Source organism: Nerophis ophidion, linkage group LG25 (assembly GCF_033978795.1).
Source record: "Nerophis ophidion isolate RoL-2023_Sa linkage group LG25, RoL_Noph_v1.0, whole genome shotgun sequence".
Classification (NCBI taxonomy): Eukaryota; Metazoa; Chordata; class Actinopteri; order Syngnathiformes; family Syngnathidae; genus Nerophis; species Nerophis ophidion.
In genome coordinates, this window is record NC_084635.1 from 14,939,376 (window position 1) to 14,959,789 (window position 20,414).

Sequence of the window (20,414 nt, forward strand, 5' to 3'; positions counted from 1 at the left end):
CAGGCGGTACTGCATCAAAAAGCGACAGCTGTGTGTAAAGGATATCACCACATGGGCTGTGGAACACTTCAGAAAACCACTGTCAGTAACTAAAGTTTGACGCTACATCTGTAAGTGCAAGTTAAAACTCTACTATGCAAAGCGAAAGCCATTTATCAACAACACCCAGAAACGCTGCTGTTTTCGCTGGGCCCAAGCTCATCTAAAGTGGACTGATGCAAAGTAAAAGTATTCTGTGGTCTGAGGAGTCCACATTTTAAATTGATTTTGGAAACAGTGGACGTTGTGTCCTCCGAAACAAAGAGGAAAAGAACCATCCGGATTGTTATAGGTGCAAAGTTGAAAAGCCAGCATCTGTGATGGTATGGGGTTGTATTAGTGCCCAAGGCATGGGTAACTGACACAGCTGTGAAGGCACCATTAATGCTGAAAGGTACATACAGGTTTTGGAGCAACATGGGTTTGCCATCCAAGCAACGTTATCATGGACGCCCCTGCTTATTTCAGCAAGACAATGCCAAGCCACGTGTTACAACAGGGGGATATCGCAGTAAAAAATGTGGGTATTAGATTGGCTTGCCTGTAGTCCACACCTGTCTCCAATTGAAAATGCGTGGCGCATTATCCATCCATCCATGTTCTACCGTTTGTCCCTTATCGGGCATTATGAATCGTAAAAGACACCCCGGACTATTGAAATTAAGCTGTACATCAAGCAAGAATGGGAAATAATTCCATCTGAAAAGCTTCAAAAAGCGGTTCTCTCAGTTCCCAAACGTTGACTGAGTGTTGTTAAAAGGAAAGGCCATGTAACAAAGTGGTAAAAATGGTCCTGTGCCGACTTTTTAGCAATGTGTTGCTACAATTCAATTCTAAGTTAATGATTTGCAAAAAAAAATACATTTCTCAGTTTGACATTAAATATCTTATCTTTGCAGTCTATTCAATTTAATATAAGTTGAAAAGGATTTTCAAATCATTGTATTTTGTTTTTATTTACAAATTACACAATGTGCCAACTTTATTGGTTCCGAGTTCTGTAATATTTTTTTATTTGATACAGTCTGCAAACAAAGCAACAACTCATACATTTAAACTATTTTTAATCAATTCAACTGAATATTTGTTGCAGCCCTAATTATTTCGTCTTTCGAATGGTACATCAGTTTTCGTTCAAAAAAGTCAGACGAAGACCGAATTGTACAAAAAAAATTTTTTGTCATAAGAAATCATGCAAATCCAATGGACCCATTGAAGACACCCACATTACCACAAAAAAACATTTTAAAGAGAATAATCATCATATTTTCCGGACTACTCAGTGTACTGGTGTATAAGCTGCACCCACTAAAGTTTGGACCCCCCCCCCCATCTATTAGCTGCACCAGACAATAAGCCACAGATATATGCTTTGCGAAATGAGTTATTTACCAAGAAAAGTTCTGTTAAAATTTCTATACACTCCTTAATTTGTTCTAAACAGTGTCTAACACGGGAGTAAAACGGCTGATCAAACAAAACAGAAGTCATCGTCATGGAGCCACTAGCTGCGGAAGCTAGCTCTCCAATCAGCTAAACAAACCCAATACCTCCATGATGATGTCTTGGGAGTTTACTGAATTTGTGAAACAGGAACAATACAAAAATAATGCAGTTGGATGTTAAAAATACTAACACAGACATTAAACGTGTTAGCACATTTACATTTTGTGACTTGAATATTAGCCAAGTATTGGTAATATTGTCATTATAAGGGCTAACGCAGGCAAACTATTTGTCGCGGTGATGTAATCACTTCCGTGTTTCCCTATGTTTACATCATCAATTCGTCTGCTGTTTCCTCGCTTCCCGGCTCCCTGTAAGCTTACTGTAGATCAGGGGTAGGGAACCTATGGCTCCCGAGCCAGATGTGGCTCTTTTGATGACTGCATCTGGCTCTCAGATCAATCTTAGCTGACATAGCTTAGCATGATAAGTAATGAATAGTTTCACTGGTAATCGCAGTGTTGAAAATAACGTTCAACATATAAAACATTCCCATGCATTTTAATCCATCCATCCGTTTTCTACCGCACCTGTTCAAGAAGTCGCATTAATGGTAATAATTATTTTATTTATAATTGGCTAGCTTCAGAATAACAATGTTATTAAAAAGAATAAGAGACTTATTGTACTCTAAAAATGTTGGTCTTACTTAAAAATGCACGCATTTAGTTGTATACAGTGTTAAAAAATATTATACGGCTCTCAAGGAAATACATTTTAAAATATTCGGCTTTCATGGCTCTCTTAGACAAAAAGGTTCCCGACCCCTGCTGTAGATCATAAGTCATGCATCTCACCTGGATATGAGACGTCTGAGTAGGTAATCCAAAAGGTTGGGACACTTTGACAGCTATTTTGGACCTGAAACTGGCGAAAACTACACGAAAAGCGCTTGTTCCCTCCGCCGTCCTGCCCGATCAGTCTCTTTGCAAGGACTATGAGGCATTTTTCATCAAAATGGGAATATATGAACATCCTAGCAGTCGGCAGTGAGAAATAATCAGTGAAAAAAATAAAAATAAAAAGTTGTGTTGTGTTTTGGAAATGTATGTGCTGGGTATGCTTAAAATTATCAAAATATGTAAATACTAAATGTTATTATGAAGGTGTCTGTTACCACATTTCATATATACTTACATCATGTATATAAAACCCTAATGGAGGTGTTTGGATGTGTTTTTAGGGGCCCTGTAGGCATAATTGAACGGCTCCCATAAACTCCGTTGTCAGCTGACATTTGATCAAAGATATTTAATATTTAGAGTACATTAAAAAATGAACTCCATTGTCATGTGTTTTATATTGAGTGTGAAAAATAGGCAAAAATCCAAGAAAAGTGCAGCTGCTCTTTAACTATAAGTTCTTTCTCCACTGTATTTATCAAAGTGGTGCCACTCACAACTTTCTTGGGCCCTATGTGGGAATGTTTTGCCCAATAATAATAATAATAATTGGAAAAAGCCGAGAGACTGAGTCACCAATGTGTGGGCTTCTTTGTTTGGGCTTTGATTCCACAGAGCGATATACGCACAATGTTTGGCTGTACCACAACTGCGATTGTATTGAATACTTTTTTGCTAACAATGTTCAACAAAAAAAACAAATCGAGGTTCCACTGTACATCTATGTGATTAACCCTTTGTGTGTCTAATGCAGTTAGGACTGTAACGATTAATCAATTCAATTGATTAATTCGATGAGAAAAAAAGCTTTGATTTATATTTTCTTGCTTCAAATAATCGTTTGAGTGTAACTAATAAAAAGTGATAAAATTTAGACTGCATGGAGTGCCCTAAACTTTAAATATGCAGGCATAGTATTTTTTCTTCATGAGAGTGCTGTGTGGCGGCAAACAGAAATTAAACATTTTTTTCTTAATCGATGCACACGTTAAAGGGGAACATTATCACCAAACCTATGCAAACGTCAATATATACCTTGATGTTGCAGAAAAAAGACCATGTATTTTTTTAACCTATTTCCGAACTCTAAATGGGTGAATTTTGGCAAATTAAACGCCTTTCTGTTTATCGGTCTCGTAGCGATGACGTCAGAACGTGACGTCACCGAGGTAATACACCCGCCATTTTTATTTTCACATTACAAACACCGGGTCTCAGCTCTGTTATTTTCCGTTTTTTCGACTATTTTTTGGAACCTTGGAGACATCATGCCTCGTCGGTGTGTTGTCGGAGGGTGTAACAACACTAACAGGGAGGGGGGATTCAAGTTGCACCACTGGCAAGAAATCTGCCGCCAGACCCCCATTGAGTGTCTGCACATTTTACCGGCGATGCTAAGACAGACATGGCACAGAAATGTATGGATAACCTACAGATGCATTTTCAACGATTAAGTCAACGAAATCACAAAGGTGAGTTTTGTTGATGTTGTTGACTTATGTGCTAATCAGACATATTTGGTCGCAGCATGACTGCCAGCTAATCGATGTTAACATGCTATGCTAATCGATGCTAACATGCTATTTACACTAGCTGTATGTAAATTTGAAACTAGATACCCACATTTAATGCGAAACAAACACTTACCAATCGACGGATTTAAGTTGCTCCAGTGTCACAAGATGCGAAAGTCCCGATTGTTTGGTCCGCACATTTTACCGGCGATGCTAAAAAGGCAGCCATGCTATGGGCCACTTCATTAGGTACACCCATGCTATGGCCGAATAGCGTCAATAGCTATTCGCTCAATAGCTTCAGTTTCTTCTTCAATTTCGTTTTCGCTCTCTGCCTCCATACTCCGACCATCTGTTTCAATACATGCGTAATCTGTTGAATCGCTTAAGCCGCTGAAATCCGAGTCTGAATCAGAGCTAATGTCGCTATATCTTGCTGTGGTAACCGCCATGTTGTTTGTATTGGAAGCCCTGTATGACGTCACAGGGAAATGGATAGTGGTTTCGAAGATAGCGAAAATAAGGCACTTTAAAGCTTTATTTAGGGATATTCCAAGGCCGGTAAAATTAAAAAAAAACTTCAAAAAATAAAACAAGCCACTGGGAACTGATTTTTATTGTTTTTAACCCTTTTGAAATTGTGATAATGTTCCCTTTTAATAGTGCAATATTAAGGTTGCTGTTGCTCAAAATACAGTAGTATTCAACCTTTATAGAGCCAAGGCACATAAATACATTCCATAAATTTCACGACACACAGCCTGTTACGTCATCGTCGCATTTTGCTGCATGGATTGTTCTCCTAAGATGCAGACGGAAAACTCCGGAGGCAATGTGCAGATAAGACGCCAATTTATTTTCCATAAATCGGACGGGATACAAACAAAAGAGGCGCGTGCCGATTGCATGGGGAGCAAAGCTAAGGCTTAGTAAATGGTAAACGAGCATAGGAATCAAAAGATTAGATTAGATTAGATAGTACTTTATTTATTGGGTAACTTGGTGCATAAAAGCAAAAAAGACAGCCAGGCCTCGTGTGGCGAAAAACAGGAATAAATAGCTCTCTGATTAGTGCCCGGCCGCAGGCGAGCATCCCGGACACTAATCAGAGGCAGGAAACACTAATCTGCACCCATGGCAACTAAAACACAAACCTAGAGGTGCACAAAACAGGAAATGAAGGAGTCAAAAACTGAACAAACATGATCCGGGCAACAAATCATGACACCGCCATGCCAAATTATGTTATTCTAAAGGTAACAGGTGGATACACATGTTAATTTGCACCTTTTGCCATCCAGTGGAAGAGCCTTGTCAAACTTAAGGCCCTGCACATCAATTCAGGTCAAAATATTCCATCTAATATACCAAAAATATTGTCTGACTATAAGAAAATCTGAAAAGAACTCAAATAAGGAGACATAATGAATCTTTTGGATCATGATTTCTGTGGCCCTCTGCATTTTTCCATGTGGCCCTCCAAATTCTGGAAATAATTTGCATCAATAATGCACAAAATCTTAAAGGCCTAATGAAATGAGATGTTCTTATTTAAACGGGGATAGCAGGTCCATTCTATGTGTCATACTTAATCATTTCGCGATATTGCCATATTTTGGCTTAAAGGATTTAGTAGAGAACATCGACGATAAGTTTCGTAACTTTTGGTAGCTAATAAAAAAGCCTTGCCTGTACCGGAAGTAGCAGACAATGTGCGCGTGACGTCACGGGTTGTAGGGCTCCTCGCATCCTCACATTGTTTACAATCACAGCCACCAGCAGCAAGAGCGATTCGGACCGAGAAAGCGACGACTTCCCCATTAATTTGAGCGAGGATGAAAGATTCGTGGATGAGGAAAGTTAGAGTGAAGCACTAGAAGAAAAAAAAAAATCGAAAAATAAAATGAAATAAAAAGGCGAGGATTTAGATGTTATTAGACACATTTACTAGGATAATTCTGGAAAATCCCTTATCTGCTTATTGTGTTACTAGCGTTTTAGTGAGATTATAAAGTCATACCTGAAAGTCGGAGGGGTGTGGTGACCGCCAGTGTCTCTGAGTGAAGCCAAGAAAGTCGCAGCTGCCTGTTTGACAGCTGCTGCAGGAGGACGCAAGTTCCGCTCATGTCTCCGGTAAGAGCCGAATTATTACCACAATTTTCTCACCGAAACCTGCCGGTCGACATGTAGTAGAGAAACATGTTCGCTTGACCGCTCTGTTCCATATTAAAGCTTCACAACAAACAAAGAAACACCGGCTGTGTTTTGGTTGCTAAAGGCAGCTGCAATCCACCGCTTTCCACCAACAGCATTCTTCTTTATAGTCTCCATTATTAACTGAACACATTGCAAAAGATTTAGCAACACAGATGTCCAAAATATTGTGTAATTATGCGATTAAATCAAACGACTTTTAGCAGTGAGTGGTGCTGGGATAAAATGTCCGCTCCAACCAATAACGTCACAAGCACGCGTCAACATAAGCGTCATCATTCCGTGACGTTTTCAACAGGATACCTCGCGGGAAATTTAAAATTGCAATTTAGTAAACTAAAAAGGCCGTATTGGCATGTGTTGCAATGTTAATATTTCATCATTGATATGTAAACTATCAGACTGCGTGGTCGGTAGTAGTGGGTTTCAGTAGGCCTTTAACTGATTAATGAATTGGATCTTTCGATTTGACAAAAGAAAATTGTACTGAATGCAAACTTCTAAACTTTAATATTATCTGACCATGCAACAAGATATTCCCCCCAAAAATCTAAACACAATAAATAGACACATTTACGTGTTTGTCACCTGTGACTTATGATTTCGAAGGTAGTTATTAATCTATGAAAATATTAAAACGCATAAGCAATATTGAAGTTATATCATGAGGCTATTATACATTTATATTGATGATATGTCTTAAGCCACATCCGGCCTGCCAAATAGTAAAACAGAATTGAGCAAGGATCTGTTTTGAGGATTGCCACAACAAAACTGATGCTATACTTGGATGCACTGGCAAAAATGGGTGATCAACAACACTGCTACCACTAAAAGAGAATGTAAGTGTTAACCCTTTAATAACATTTTTATGTTTATTTGATGTTTAGTAAGATTTTGTTGAAAGTAGATGCAGAATGAAAACGAGTTTGACACCCCTGCAAGTATTCAATCCATGAGACGATTTTCATGAACAAGTAGGTGATTGCCAGTTATGTGTCTCCATACACAGTGTGTAGAGCAAGGGTGGCCATTACGTCGATAGCGAGCTACCAGTCGACCGCGGGGGGTGTGTCAGTCGATCTCCAGCCAGGCTTTTAAAAAAAATAGACCTAAACATTAGTGATCATCAATCTTCACCAAGACGTCACTTAAATGACATTCACGGTACCGGAGGGTCTTGTGAGATGACGCTGGCTGCTGCAAGATCATTATTATGAAAATATGACCGAAAGGAAGGCGAGAAACACTTTTTATTTCAACAGACTCTCGCGCCGTACCTTCCGTCAAAACTCTAAAGGCCGACTGCACATTTCCTATCTTCACAATAAAAGCCCTGCTTCATGCTGCCTGCGCTAACTAAATACAGAGTCTCGGAAAACTGGCGTGCACAAGCGATCCCTCAGAAAGCTGGCATGCACATCACTTGTGCACGCCAGCTTTCCGAGACTCTTATTTTGTTAGCGCAGGCAGCATGAAGCAGGGCTTTTATTGTGAAGATAGGAAATGTGCAGTCGGCCTTTAGAGTTTTGACGGAAGGGACGGCGCGAAAGTCTGTTGAAATAAAAAGTGTTTCTCGCCTTCCTCTCTGTCATTTTTTCATAATAATGAACTGGCAGCAGCCAGCGTCATCTCACAAGACCCTCGGGTGCCGTGAATGTCAATCAAGCAAGCTACGGAATTTGCCGCCAAAGTTTTTCTTGTAAAGTGTATGGAAGCTGGATGAATTAGATGCCAAAAACCAAACACTTTCACATGGTGTTGTACAGAAAGGACAACTTTTTTTCTCCTCCATTTGAAAATGTGGGCGTTATCATCATTACTGTCTGATTCCAATCAATGCAAGTCATCAGAATCAGGTAATACACCCACTTATATTCTTGTCTTCGTGAAAGAAAGACATCTATATGTGTTACACATGCTTGTATTATCATTAAACACATTTAACTTGTTTACAAAAATGTCTCTTTCATAAATAAATAAATATAAATGATATATATAAATGAGGTAGATCCACTCGAGTTGATCAATTGAAAAGTAGCTCGCCTGCAGAAAAAGTGTGGGCACCACTGGTGTAGAGGCTCCCCCAAATTAATAATACGTCACCTCCATTACAGCAAATAAAATACATGTTTTAGTTTATTAAGTATCTAGATCATGTACTATTATCACTGGAGGAGGAGGTTAAACACATTACATAGGAAGCAAGCAAGCCAGGAGCATGTATGCTAATAGCTAAGCTATCTTGAAACAAAACAAAAAAAATATGTGCTAATAAAAAAAGAATAGAAAGTACTTTATTAATCCCTGGGGGAAATTATATATATATATATATATATATATATATATATATATATATATATATATATATATATATATATATATATATATATATATATAAATTAATCTTTAGTAAAAGGGAAGTAATGAAAATAATGCAAAGCTCCCAATTTACCGGTCGATCTACGTTCCCATCCTCACCTATGGTCATGAGCCTTGGGTCATGACCGAAAGGATAAGATCACGGGTACAAGCGGCCAAAATGAGTTTCCTCAGCCGTGTGGCGGAGCTCTCCCTTAGAGATAGGGTGAGAAGCTCTGCCATCCGGGAGGAACTCAAAGTAAAGCCGCTGCTCCTCCACATCGCGAGGAGCCACATGAGGTGGTTCAGGCATCTGGTCAGGATGCCACCCTAACGCCTCCCTAGGGAGGTGTTTAGGGCATTTCCAACCGGTAGGAGGCCACGGGAAAGACCCAGGACACGTTGGGAAGACTATGTTTCCTGGCTGGCCTGGGGACGCCTCCGGATCCCCCGGGAAGAGCTGGACGAAGTGGCTGGGGAGAGGGAAGTCTGGGCTTGCCTGCTTAGGCTGGCGCCCCCGCGACCCGACCTCGCATAAGCGGAAGAAAATGGATGGATGGAAAAGGGAAATATTGAATACTTCTTTCAGAAATATATATATATATATATATATATATATATATATATATATATATATATGGCCCTGCGATGAGGAGGCGACTTGTCCAGGGTGTACCCCGCCTTATACCCGAATGCAGCTGAGATAGGCTCCAGCAACCCCCCGCGACCCCGTACGAGACAATGGGTAGAAAATGGAGATATATATATATATATATATATATATATATATATATATATATATATATATATATATATATATATATATATATACATATATATATATATATATACATATATATATATATGGAGAGAGAGAGAGAGAGAGAGAGAGAGAGAGAGAGAGAGATTTCAGTTTTTTATTTTCCTGACCTAACGTATATTCCACTCTATTGAGCACTGTATAATATAACATGATATAATATAATATAATATAATATAATATATAATATAATATAATATAACATAATATAGAGGATTGTGGGAGATGTAGTTTATTTACTGACCGATTTTTCATTTGATACTATCACACGTTGGCGTGGTGCAGTTGGGAGAGTGGCTGTGCCAGCAACCTGAGGGTTACTGGTTCAATCCCCACATTCTACCATCCTGGTCACGTCCGTTGAGCAAGACACTTCACCCTTGCTCCTGATGGGACATGGTTAGCGCCTTGCATGACAGCTCCCGCCATCAGCGTGTGAATGTGTGTGTGAATGGGTGAATGTGGAAATAGTGACAAAGCGCTTTGAGTTAGTTAAAAAAAAAGCGCAAAAAGGTAGAAAAGCCCTATACAAGTACAACCCATTCACCGTTTATTTTACCATTTACGTCACGGTCCTATTGAGAAGACTTTGAAACCCTAGTTGTAAATAAAACACAATTATCAGAGTTGGATCATTTTCGTGTTGGGACTCACTGCTTCTAATGTGCCTTCTCTGAAAGAATGTGTTGAAACCGCACAAGACTTCCATTCATTGTCAACACAAAAGGTCAAAGGTGAGCATTGGCATCTGAAGTCAAATCCGGGCACGCTTCTTTCTGGGTTCTTGTTGATGTGCAAACAACACAATTATACACACTCAGTGGCAAGTACAAAACAACAAACTTATTCTATTTTTAAAGTTTAATTAGCGTTTTTCTTGGTTGATCCCCTGAAATAATGATTTATGGAACCATCTCCACTTAGATAGTCTTAATGTTATCTCTCAGTTGCACATTTATTCACAAGCCAAAGGGCATCTCTTTTTGTTGTCAGGTTTGCTTCCTTGCTTGCTTCCGTAATTAGTGTTTTCAGAATTTAAAAGTGAGAGGCGGGCGTGCAGGTATATGCTGCTAAACCGGAGAGGAGTAATCCCTTGATAGCGCTACAGTTTTGCACATAAGCACCCAATCTTCACAGTGGGGATTAGAAAAGTGGTTTTAAAACTTTTTTCCACCAAGTTTCACCTCAGAAAACACTTGGCTCTCCAAGTACCACCATAATGACCAACATTAAAATGCAGTAGCGTATAAATCTTAAGTATGTATTAAAAACAATGCAGAGGTTTCATTTAACAAGCATTTTCCATATTTCTGTAACATTACACATAATTTGAACAGTAACACTGTGTTGTAATAATTAATTAAGTGATTCTTTGGTATGGCACCAGATCAGTGGTTCTCAAATTGTGGTGTGGGGGCTCCATCTAAAGGCACACAAGAGAATCACTTGTGTGCTGTTCGGGGGACCCGTTTTCATTTTTTATTAAAAGAAAAATTATACAGTTAATTGATTTTTTAAACTGAGACTTTAGCTCATTTTATGTAAAGAACATATATCAGAATACATATTTAATAACCACACAACATACACCCCCCTCCCCCCCTACACATTTCTATTACATATAAGATGTCCGGGTCCACTGGATCCAGGGTTAATAGAAGTGTAGAAATTGATGTTCTGTGTACCACACACACACACACACACACACAAGGCCTAGACAAGAGGAGGACAGAGTGTCGGTACACAGAACATCAGAGGGTCAAATGTGCGAGAAAATGAGAGCAGACAGTGTTGACAAACAATGTTGCAACCCACACACAAGGCCTAGACAACAGGAGGACAGAGTGTCGGTACACAGAACATCAGAGGGTCAAATGTGCGAGAAAATGAGAGCAGACAGTGTTGACAAACAATGTTGCAACACACACACAAGTCCTAGACAAGAGGAGGACAGAGTGTCGGTACACAGAACACCAGAGGGTCAAATGTGCGAGAAAATGAGAGCAGACAGTGTTGACAAACAATGTTGCAACACACACACAAGTCCTAGACAAGAGGAGGACAGAGTGTCGGTACACAGAACACCAGAGGGTCAAATGTGCGAGAAAATGAGAGCAGACAGTGTTGACAAACAATGTTGCAACCTTGTGTGGGAAGCCAAAAAACAGACCGACAAACGCTGGCTGAGTAACAACAATATGAACATTACACAAGGGTTAAATAAATATTTCAATTTAGCCATTTTCATCCTTAAAATGCTTAATTTAGGACATAAACATTGTAGAACGGCGATTCTCAAACTGTGGTATGTGTACCACTAGTGGTATGAGGGATCCATCCAGTGGTATGCCCAAAAAAAATCACCTAATTAAATATTCAAACACAGTGTTACTGTTCAAATTGCGTGTAATGTTAAAGTGGCCAAAAATATCAAATATACTTGTTAAATAAAACTTTTGTATTCTCTGTAATGAATACCTAGGTCTACTATGCTACTGTATTTTAATGTCGGTCATTATGGTGGCCCTCGGAGAGCCAAGTGTTTTCTGAGGCGGTACTTGGTGAAAAAAAGTTTGACACCATTAAAACAGGGGTGTCGAACTCATTTTAGATGAAAAAAAAATCTACTCCAAGGGGGCCGCACTGGTAAAATCACGGCACGATAACTTAAAAATAAAGACAAATTCAGATTGTTTTCTTTGTTTAAAAATAGAACAAGCACAAATCATAATGTTGTTGTTTTTTAGTTGTTTTTTTACACTTACATGTTCCATTTGATCGTTCATTTGTTATTTATATTTTTCTGAATAAATTATGTGATAATGTTCATCAGTCAACTCATTGGTGTTAATTTTCAATCCATCAAGATAAAAAAATTATATCGAAATCATATTGCTGGATGTTATTTATGTAGTTTGTTAATTTCCATAGGTTCCATCTAGGGTACGCCAAAGAATCACTTGAATAAAGTACAGTGTTTTATTTTCTTGATTCCAACGCAGTGTTTTCTTTGTTTTGCGTTTTTAATTGATTGAAGCTTTTATTAGCAGATTGTGGGAGAAGCGAATACATCTAATGAATTGGTACGGTTTACAGCGGGGGTGTAAAACTCATTTTAATACGGGGTCCGCATGGAGAAAAATCTACTACCAAGTGGTGAAATCACGGCACGATAACTTAAAAATAAAGACTATTTCAGATTATTGTCTTTGTTTAAAAATAGCACAATAACAATCTGAAATTGTACAAATCATGTTTTGTTTTAGTTTTTTCCACTCACATGTTGCGGTTAATAGTATTATATCTTTATTTGTCACTATTTATATTTTCGGACTAAATTATGTGATAATGTTCATCAGTCAACTCTTTAGTGTTAATTTTCAATTTATCAAGATGAAAAAATTATATCAAAATCTAATTACAGGATGATATTTATGTAGTTTGATCATTTTCCCCAACTGATGTACTAACATCATGTGGTTTATCTTGTACAAAGGTAGTATCATCGACAAAAAATTGCTATTGCGACATCAAGTGGACACATTTAGAACAGTACCCGGAGGGAAACCATGATAAAAAGTCCATCCATCCATCCATTTTCTACCGCTTGTCCCTTTCGGGGTCGCGGGGAGTGCTGGTGCCTATCTCAGCTGCATTTGGGCAAAAAGCGGCGTACACCCTGGACAAGTCACCACCTCATCGCAGGGCCAACACAAAAAGTCATTATTACGAGATTAAAAAAAAGTTATATTTATGAGACAAAAAGTCAAAATCATGAAATAGGAAAGTTTAGATTGTAAAATTTATACATTGAAAATTTTAGATAAAAAGTCATAATTATGATATTTAAAAGTGCTATAAATAAGAGGGTAGGGCAATCGAAATTATGGGATAAAAGACAAAATAATGTGATAGAAAAGTCCAAATTATGAAATAAAAAGTCATAATAATGACACCAAAAATCTAAATTATGAGATAAATCAAAACTATGAAAGATATTTTTTGATAAAAGTCACAATTTTGAGATGAACAAGCCCTTATGAGAGAAAAAGTCAAAATTCTGAGTCAACAAAGTCACAATTATGAGATTAAAAGTTTCAATTATTAAATAAAAAGTCGAAACTATGATAAAAGTCATAATTATGAGATACAAAAAATGCAGTTCTATTTATGAGATAAAAAGTCAAAATCATGAAATAAGAAAGTCCATCCATCCATCCATTTTCTATCGTTTGTCCCTTTCGGGGTCGCTTGCGTTTCGGGCGCAAGGCAGGGTGCATCCTGGACAAGTTGCCACCTCATCATAGGGCGAGATAAAATGTCATAGTTATGGAATTCAAAAGTGCTATAAATAAGAGGGGGCGGGTGTCGAAAATAAGGGATAAAAAGACAAATTAATGTGATAGGAAAGTCCGAATTATGTAATTAAAAAAAAAGTCATAATCAAGAGGTCAAAAATCAAAAGTATGAGATAAATCAAAATTACATATGTAGCATCATCTACAAAGATACAAAGAATTGCTATTGCGACATCTAGTGGACACATTTAGAACAGTACTCGGAGAGAACCCATGCTAAAAAGTCATAATGACATATAAAAAAAGAAGTTCTATTTGAGATAAAAAGTCAAAATCATATAATAAAGTCCAGATTATAACATTTTTACATTGAAAATTTGAGATAAAAAGTCATAATTATGATATTAAAAAGTGCTGTGAATAAGATGGGGGCAGGGGTGGAAAATATGGGACAAAAAGACAAAATAATGTGATTGGAAAGTCCTAATTATAAAATAAAAAACTCATAATAATGATATCATCTAAATTATATAAGATAAATCAAAATTATGAAAGAAATTTTTAGATAAAAGTCACAATTTTGAGATGCAAAAGTATAAATTCTGAGTCAATAAAGTCACAATTATGAGATAAAATTCAATAATGACATCAGAAGTCGAAATTATGATAAAAAGTCATAATTATGAGATACAAAAAATGCAGTTCTATTTATGAAATAAAAAGTCAAAATCATGAAATAAGAAAGTTGAGATTATAAAATATAAGAATTGAAAATTTGAGATAAAAATTTTATAATTATGAAATTAAAAGTGCTATAAATAAGAGGGGGCAGGGGTCGAAAATATGGGATAAAAAGACAAAACAATGTGATAGTAAAGTCCAACTTATGAAATAAACAAGTATGAGAATAATCAAAATTACATATGTAGAATCATCTACAAAGTTACAAAAAATTGCTATTGCGACATCTACTGGACACATTTAGAACAGTACTTGGAGAGAACCCATGATAAAAAGTCATGATGACATACAAAAAATGAAGTTCTATTTATGAGATAAAAAGTCAAAATCATGAAATAAGAAAGTCGAGACTATAAAATATTTACATTGGAAATTTGAGATTAAAATAAATAATTATTAGATTAAAAACTGCTATAAAAAAGAGGTGGGGAGGTCAAAATTCTGGGTAAAAAAGACAAAATAATGCGATAGGAAAGTCCAAATTATGAAATTAACAAAAGTCATAATCATGAGATAAAAAATCGAAAGTATGAGATAAATCAAAATTATATATGTAGCATCATCTACAAAAGGGGTGTCCAAACTTTTTCCACTGAGGGCCTCACACTGAAAAATCAAAGCAAGTGGGGGCCATTTTCATAATTTTTATTTTCAAAAACATTACAATATATGTATAAAAAATATACATTTAGGCCTTCACTCAGTTATGATCCCAAGGACCCCAAAAGGTTTTGGTAAAAAAAATATATATATATCAAAAATGTGTCATTATTCAGTATTATTATTTATATTATTATTCAAGTTTTAAATATCCAGATTAACATTAGGAAATAAAAAATGGAAAAAACACAAAATATGCAATATTTTCACCCAATAACTTTTTTAGGTGGATTATTTGAGATTATATAATAACTGGAGCCTTAAATTTGGATTTTGATTCATTATTATTTTGTTGAGCAATGACACTTGAAAACAAATCACACAAAAATAATTGGGGATCCAAAAGTGTACTCCTCAATAAAGTGTTAAAAAATAAATTATACATTTTTTTTACTCTTTACTTTTAGCACAATAATCTCGAGATCAACTTCAGATATATCCGTCAAATTTAAGTTTTATTTTTGTTTATGTTTTTTGTTTATTTGTTTGTTTTAGGCCCTTCTTTAAAAAACAGCTCAGTTTTTTTATATGGCAAAAAAAAAAAATGCAACATTTTCCCTAAAAAAATATCTCAAAGTGGAATATTTAATGTGACGTAATTGAAGCCTTGAATAGGTCCATCCATCATCCATCCATCATCTTCCGCTTATCCGAGGTCGGGTCGCGGGGGCAACAGCCTAAGCAGGGAAACCCAGACTTCCCTCTCCCCAGCCACTTCGTCTAGCTCTACCCGGGGGATCCCGAGGCGTTCCCAGGCCAGCCGGGAGACATAGTCTTCCCAACGTGTCCTGGGTCTTCCCCGTGGCCTCCTACCGGTTGGACGTGCCCTAAACACCTCCCTAGGGAGGCGTTCGGGTGGCATCCTGACCAGATGCCCGAACCACCTCATCTGGCTCCTCTCGATGTGAAGGAGCAGCGGCTTTACTTTGAGTCCCTCCCGAATGGCAGAGCTTCTCACCCTATCTCTAAGGGAGAGCCCCGCCACACGGCGGAGGAAACTCATTTCGGCCGCTTGTACCCGTGATCTTATCCTTTCGGTTATGACCCAAAGCTCATGACCATAGGTGAGGATGGGAACGTAGATCGACCGGTAAATTGAGAGCTTTGCCTTCCGGCTCAGCTCCTTCTTCACCACAACGGATCGGTACAACGTCCGCATTACTGAAGACGCCGCACCGATCCGCCTGTCGATCTCACGATCCACTCTTCCCTCACTCGTGAACAAGACTCCTAGGTACTTGAACTCCTCCACTTGGGGCAGGGTCTCCTCCCCAACCCGGAGATGGCACTCCACCCTTTTCCGGGCGAGAACCATGGACTCGGACTTGGAGGTGCTGATTCTCATTCCGGTCGCTTCACACTCGGCTGCGAACCGATCCAGCGAGAGCTGAAGATCCCGGTCAGATGAAGCCATCAGGACCACATCATCTGCAAAAAGCAGAGACCTAATCCTGCGGTTACCAAACCGGAACTCCTCAACGCCTTGACTGCGCCTAGAAATTCTGTCCATAAAAGTTATGAACAGAATCGGTGACAAAGGACAGCCTTGGCGGAGTCCAACCCTCACTGGAAATGTGTTCGACTTACTGCCGGCAATGCGGACCAAGCTCTGGCACTGATCGTACAGGGAACAGACCGCCACAATAAGACAGTCCGATACCCCATACTCTCTGAGCACTCCCCACAGGACTTCCCGAGGGACACGGTCGAATGCCTTCTCCGAATGCCTTGAATAGGTCGATAATTCAAAATGACATTGATTTTGATTCATTATTATTTTTTAAAGAAAGAAACAGCCTGTATGGCAGTTTTGGGTTATTAAAGCATTGCAACATTTTATTGTTACATTTCACCTGTTTGAGCTTTTACAGTGGGGCAAAAAAGTATTTAGTCAGCCACCGATTGTGCAAGTTCTCCCACTTAAAATGATGACAGAGGTCTGTAATTTTCATCATAGGTACACTTCAACTGTGAGAGACAGAATGTGAAAAAAAAAATCCAGGAATTCAGATTGTAGGAATTTTAAAGAATTTATTTGTAAATTATGGTGGAAAATAAGTATTTGGTCAACCATTCAAAGCTCTCACTGATGGAAGGAAGATTTGGCTCAAAATCTCACGATACATGGGCCCATTCATTCTTTCCTTAACACGGATCAATCGTCCTGTCCCCTTAGCAGAAAAACCGCCCCAAAGCATGATGTTTCCACCCCCATGCTTCACAGTAGGTATGGTGTTCTTGGGATGCAACTCAGTATTCTTCTTCCTCCAAACACGACGAGTTGAGTTTTTCCAAAATGGATACATGGATGATACAGCAGAGGATTGGGAGAATGTCATGTGGTCAGATGAAACCAAAATAGAACTTTTTGGTATAAACTCAACTTGTCGTGTTTGGAGGAAGAAGAATACTGAGTTGCAGTATGCAGCTGAGCCACATCAGAGTGATCCAAGAGCCGCATGCGGCTCCGGAAGCGCGGGTTGCCAACCGCTAGAGATGCGCGGTTTGCGTTCCCATCCGCGGAGTCCGCGGATAAACCGCGGGTCGGGCGGGTGACATGACAAAAAAATTGATTTTAATTAGATTCGGGCGGGTGGCGGTTGAACCATTGGGAAATATTTGTTATACATTGTTCTGGGATCAGTATCCTTTACTATTCAAAGAGCCATTTAGGACCCGTGTCACAAAGCGAAGAAGACAATAGGAGACGCAAACATTCTCTAGAATGACTGCCGGCAGTCACCCAGTTAATAAGTAATAGGGCGTGCTATGAAGTCATTGGCTTTGTCGCCTTCTACAACATGTACGATCAGATTGTCAGTACAGCAACATGTTGTGTGTGGCTTCCGCAGACACACGCACACGACTGCAAGGCATACTGGGTGACACAGAGTACACTAATGGTTGTGATATAAACAATTTTAACCCTCTTAGTAATATGCGCCACGCTGTGAAGCCACACCAAACAAGAATGACAAACACATGTCGGGAGAACATCCTCACAGTAACACAACACAACAAATACCCAGAATCCTTTGCATCCATGACACTTCCTGACTATTTTATACCCTCCCCCACCCCCGAGCGTCGGTAAGGTGGGCGGGGTTGGGGGCGCTTATTCAGGGAGTGTCACGGATGCCAAGGATTCTGGGTATTTGTTGTGTTGCGTTTATGTTGGGTTACTGTGAGGATGTTCTCCCGAAATGTGTTTGTCATTCTTGTTTGGTGTGGCTTCACAGCGTGGCGCATATTAGTAAGAGTGTTAAAATTGTTTATGTCACAACCATCAGTGTACTCTGTGTCACCCAGAATGCCTTTCAATCTCGTACGTGTGATTGCGGAAGCTGCATACAACATGTTGCCGGACTAACAATCGGTTTGTACATGTTACTTAAGGCAGTGGTCCCCAACCACCGGGCCGTGGCCCGATTGGTACCGGGCCGCAGAATAATTTTTTATTAAAAAAAAATATATATATATATTTTTTTTTTTTTTTTGGTTTGTTTAGTTTTTATTAAATCAACATAAAAAACACAATATACACTTACAAATAGTGCACCAACTACAAAAAACTCCCTTTTTCATGACAAAAACGTCCCTTTTTCATGACAAAGAAGAAAAGAAAAAAAAAGGACACCCCCCCCTCCCCCCGGACCGCGGGACAAATTATTAAGCGTTGACCGGTCCGCGGATACAAAAAGGTTGGGGACCACTGATTTAAGGTGTCAAAGGCAATGGTTTCATAGCACGCCCTTATTCCTGTCTTCAGGATGAACACAATTGGATATTGGCGAGAACGTTAGCGGCTCTCATTGTCTTCTTTACTCTGTGAAACGGCTTTAAATAGCTCTTTGGGTGGTAAAGGTGGCCGACCTCTGATGTATTTCAACGGGCGGGTGGCGGGCGGTTGCGGTTCTGATAAAATGTTGGTTTGGGTGGACGACGACTTTGGTGATGCGGTTGCGGATGATATAATTGCCTATCCGCGCATCTCTACCGACCGCTGATGTACAAAGATACAAAGAATTGCTATTGCAACATCCAGTAAACACATGTTCCTTTCACTCAAAAATGTCAGGTTAATTTGTATACTTAGCAAACTTATCCCTCGGGCCGGATAAAATCTGTTCGCGGGCCTAAGTCTGCCCGCGGGCCGTACGTTTGACACCCCTGCTTTAAACAATGGGAAGTCCTTCGCCATGCGTTGTGCACAAAGAAGCTCATGCACACTTAAGCACACACGTCCAAGTGCACTTTGCAAAGACGGAATATCCCCACTAACCTGAATGTCGTGGCGACCCCAGCCTTCTGCAGTCGTGCAGCGCGGCCAGGAGAAGAAGCCCCGCGAGGAGGAGGAAGAAGTGGAGGTGAAGCCCGCAGTCCATGTCTGCAGCTCGCAGGACTTGAGGAACATGGAGGACTTAAAGTGGTGACTGACACACTTCAGATCATCTGCGCCGAGGCCGCGGCGTGACAACACGCGTCGTGGACGACGACGAAGGTTTCATGGCTTCGCACGCCTTCGTGCTCCCCGGTTGTCCATCCGCGCCGACAACTGGTGACAAGCCTGACAAAAAAAGTTTGCAAAGTTTGGCAGGAGAAAACCACCCCCACGGATGGGTGGACCCAAGACAATAGGCGTTTAAAGGGGACTCGGAAGTAATGTGAGATCCGCTTGGAAGATGCAGGGGAGAAATGTGCACTTCATGAACGACTCGTTTTTTCCCCCCCACTCTCTCACTGACTTACTCTTTAACCTTCGTCTTGTGTTAGGGTCGGCACCGACCCGTTTTAGTTTTTAAATGCATAAAAACACCACATACATTTATTTTTTTTGCATCAAAGCTTTTTTGACTTTGTCAGGAACCTCTTTGTCAACAAAATAAAACATTTTAATTTTTTACACTAAATTATAAAATGCTCTGGTAGAACTTATGCCCTTGGTGTTGTTAGGGTCGGTTTCGACCCATCCATCCATCCATCCATTTTCTACCGCTTATTACCTTTTGGGGTCGCGGGGGGCGCTGGCGCCTATCTCAGCTACAATCGGGCGGGAGGCGGGGTACACCCTGGACAAGTCGCCACCTCATCGCAGGGCCAACACAGATAGACAGACAACATTCACACTCACATTCACACACTAGGGCCAATTTAGTGTTGCCAATCAACCTATCCCCAGGTGCATGTCTTTGGAAGTGGGAGGAAGCCGGAGTACCCGGAGGGAACCCACGCATTCACGGGGAGGACATGCAAACTCCACACAGGAAGATCCCGAGGCTGGATTTGAACCCAGGACTGCAGGACCTTCGTATTGTGAGGCGGACGCACTAACCCCGGTTTCGACCCAGTTATAAAAATA

General features: G+C 39.5%; 1 protein-coding gene across 1 annotated transcript in view; it reads right to left on the reverse strand.

Annotated features, from left to right (window-relative positions):
• The window catches only part of LOC133543159 (A disintegrin and metalloproteinase with thrombospondin motifs 7), a 292,170-nt gene extending 272,424 nt beyond the window's left edge, over positions 1-19,746 (reverse strand). The window contains exon 1 of the mRNA XM_061887652.1: positions 19,338-19,746. Within this exon, the coding sequence (XP_061743636.1) occupies positions 19,338-19,440 (103 nt within the window). The 5' untranslated portion in view covers positions 19,441-19,746. The remainder of the gene's footprint in view (positions 1-19,337) is intronic.
• Positions 19,747-20,414: the final 668 nt, after the last annotated feature.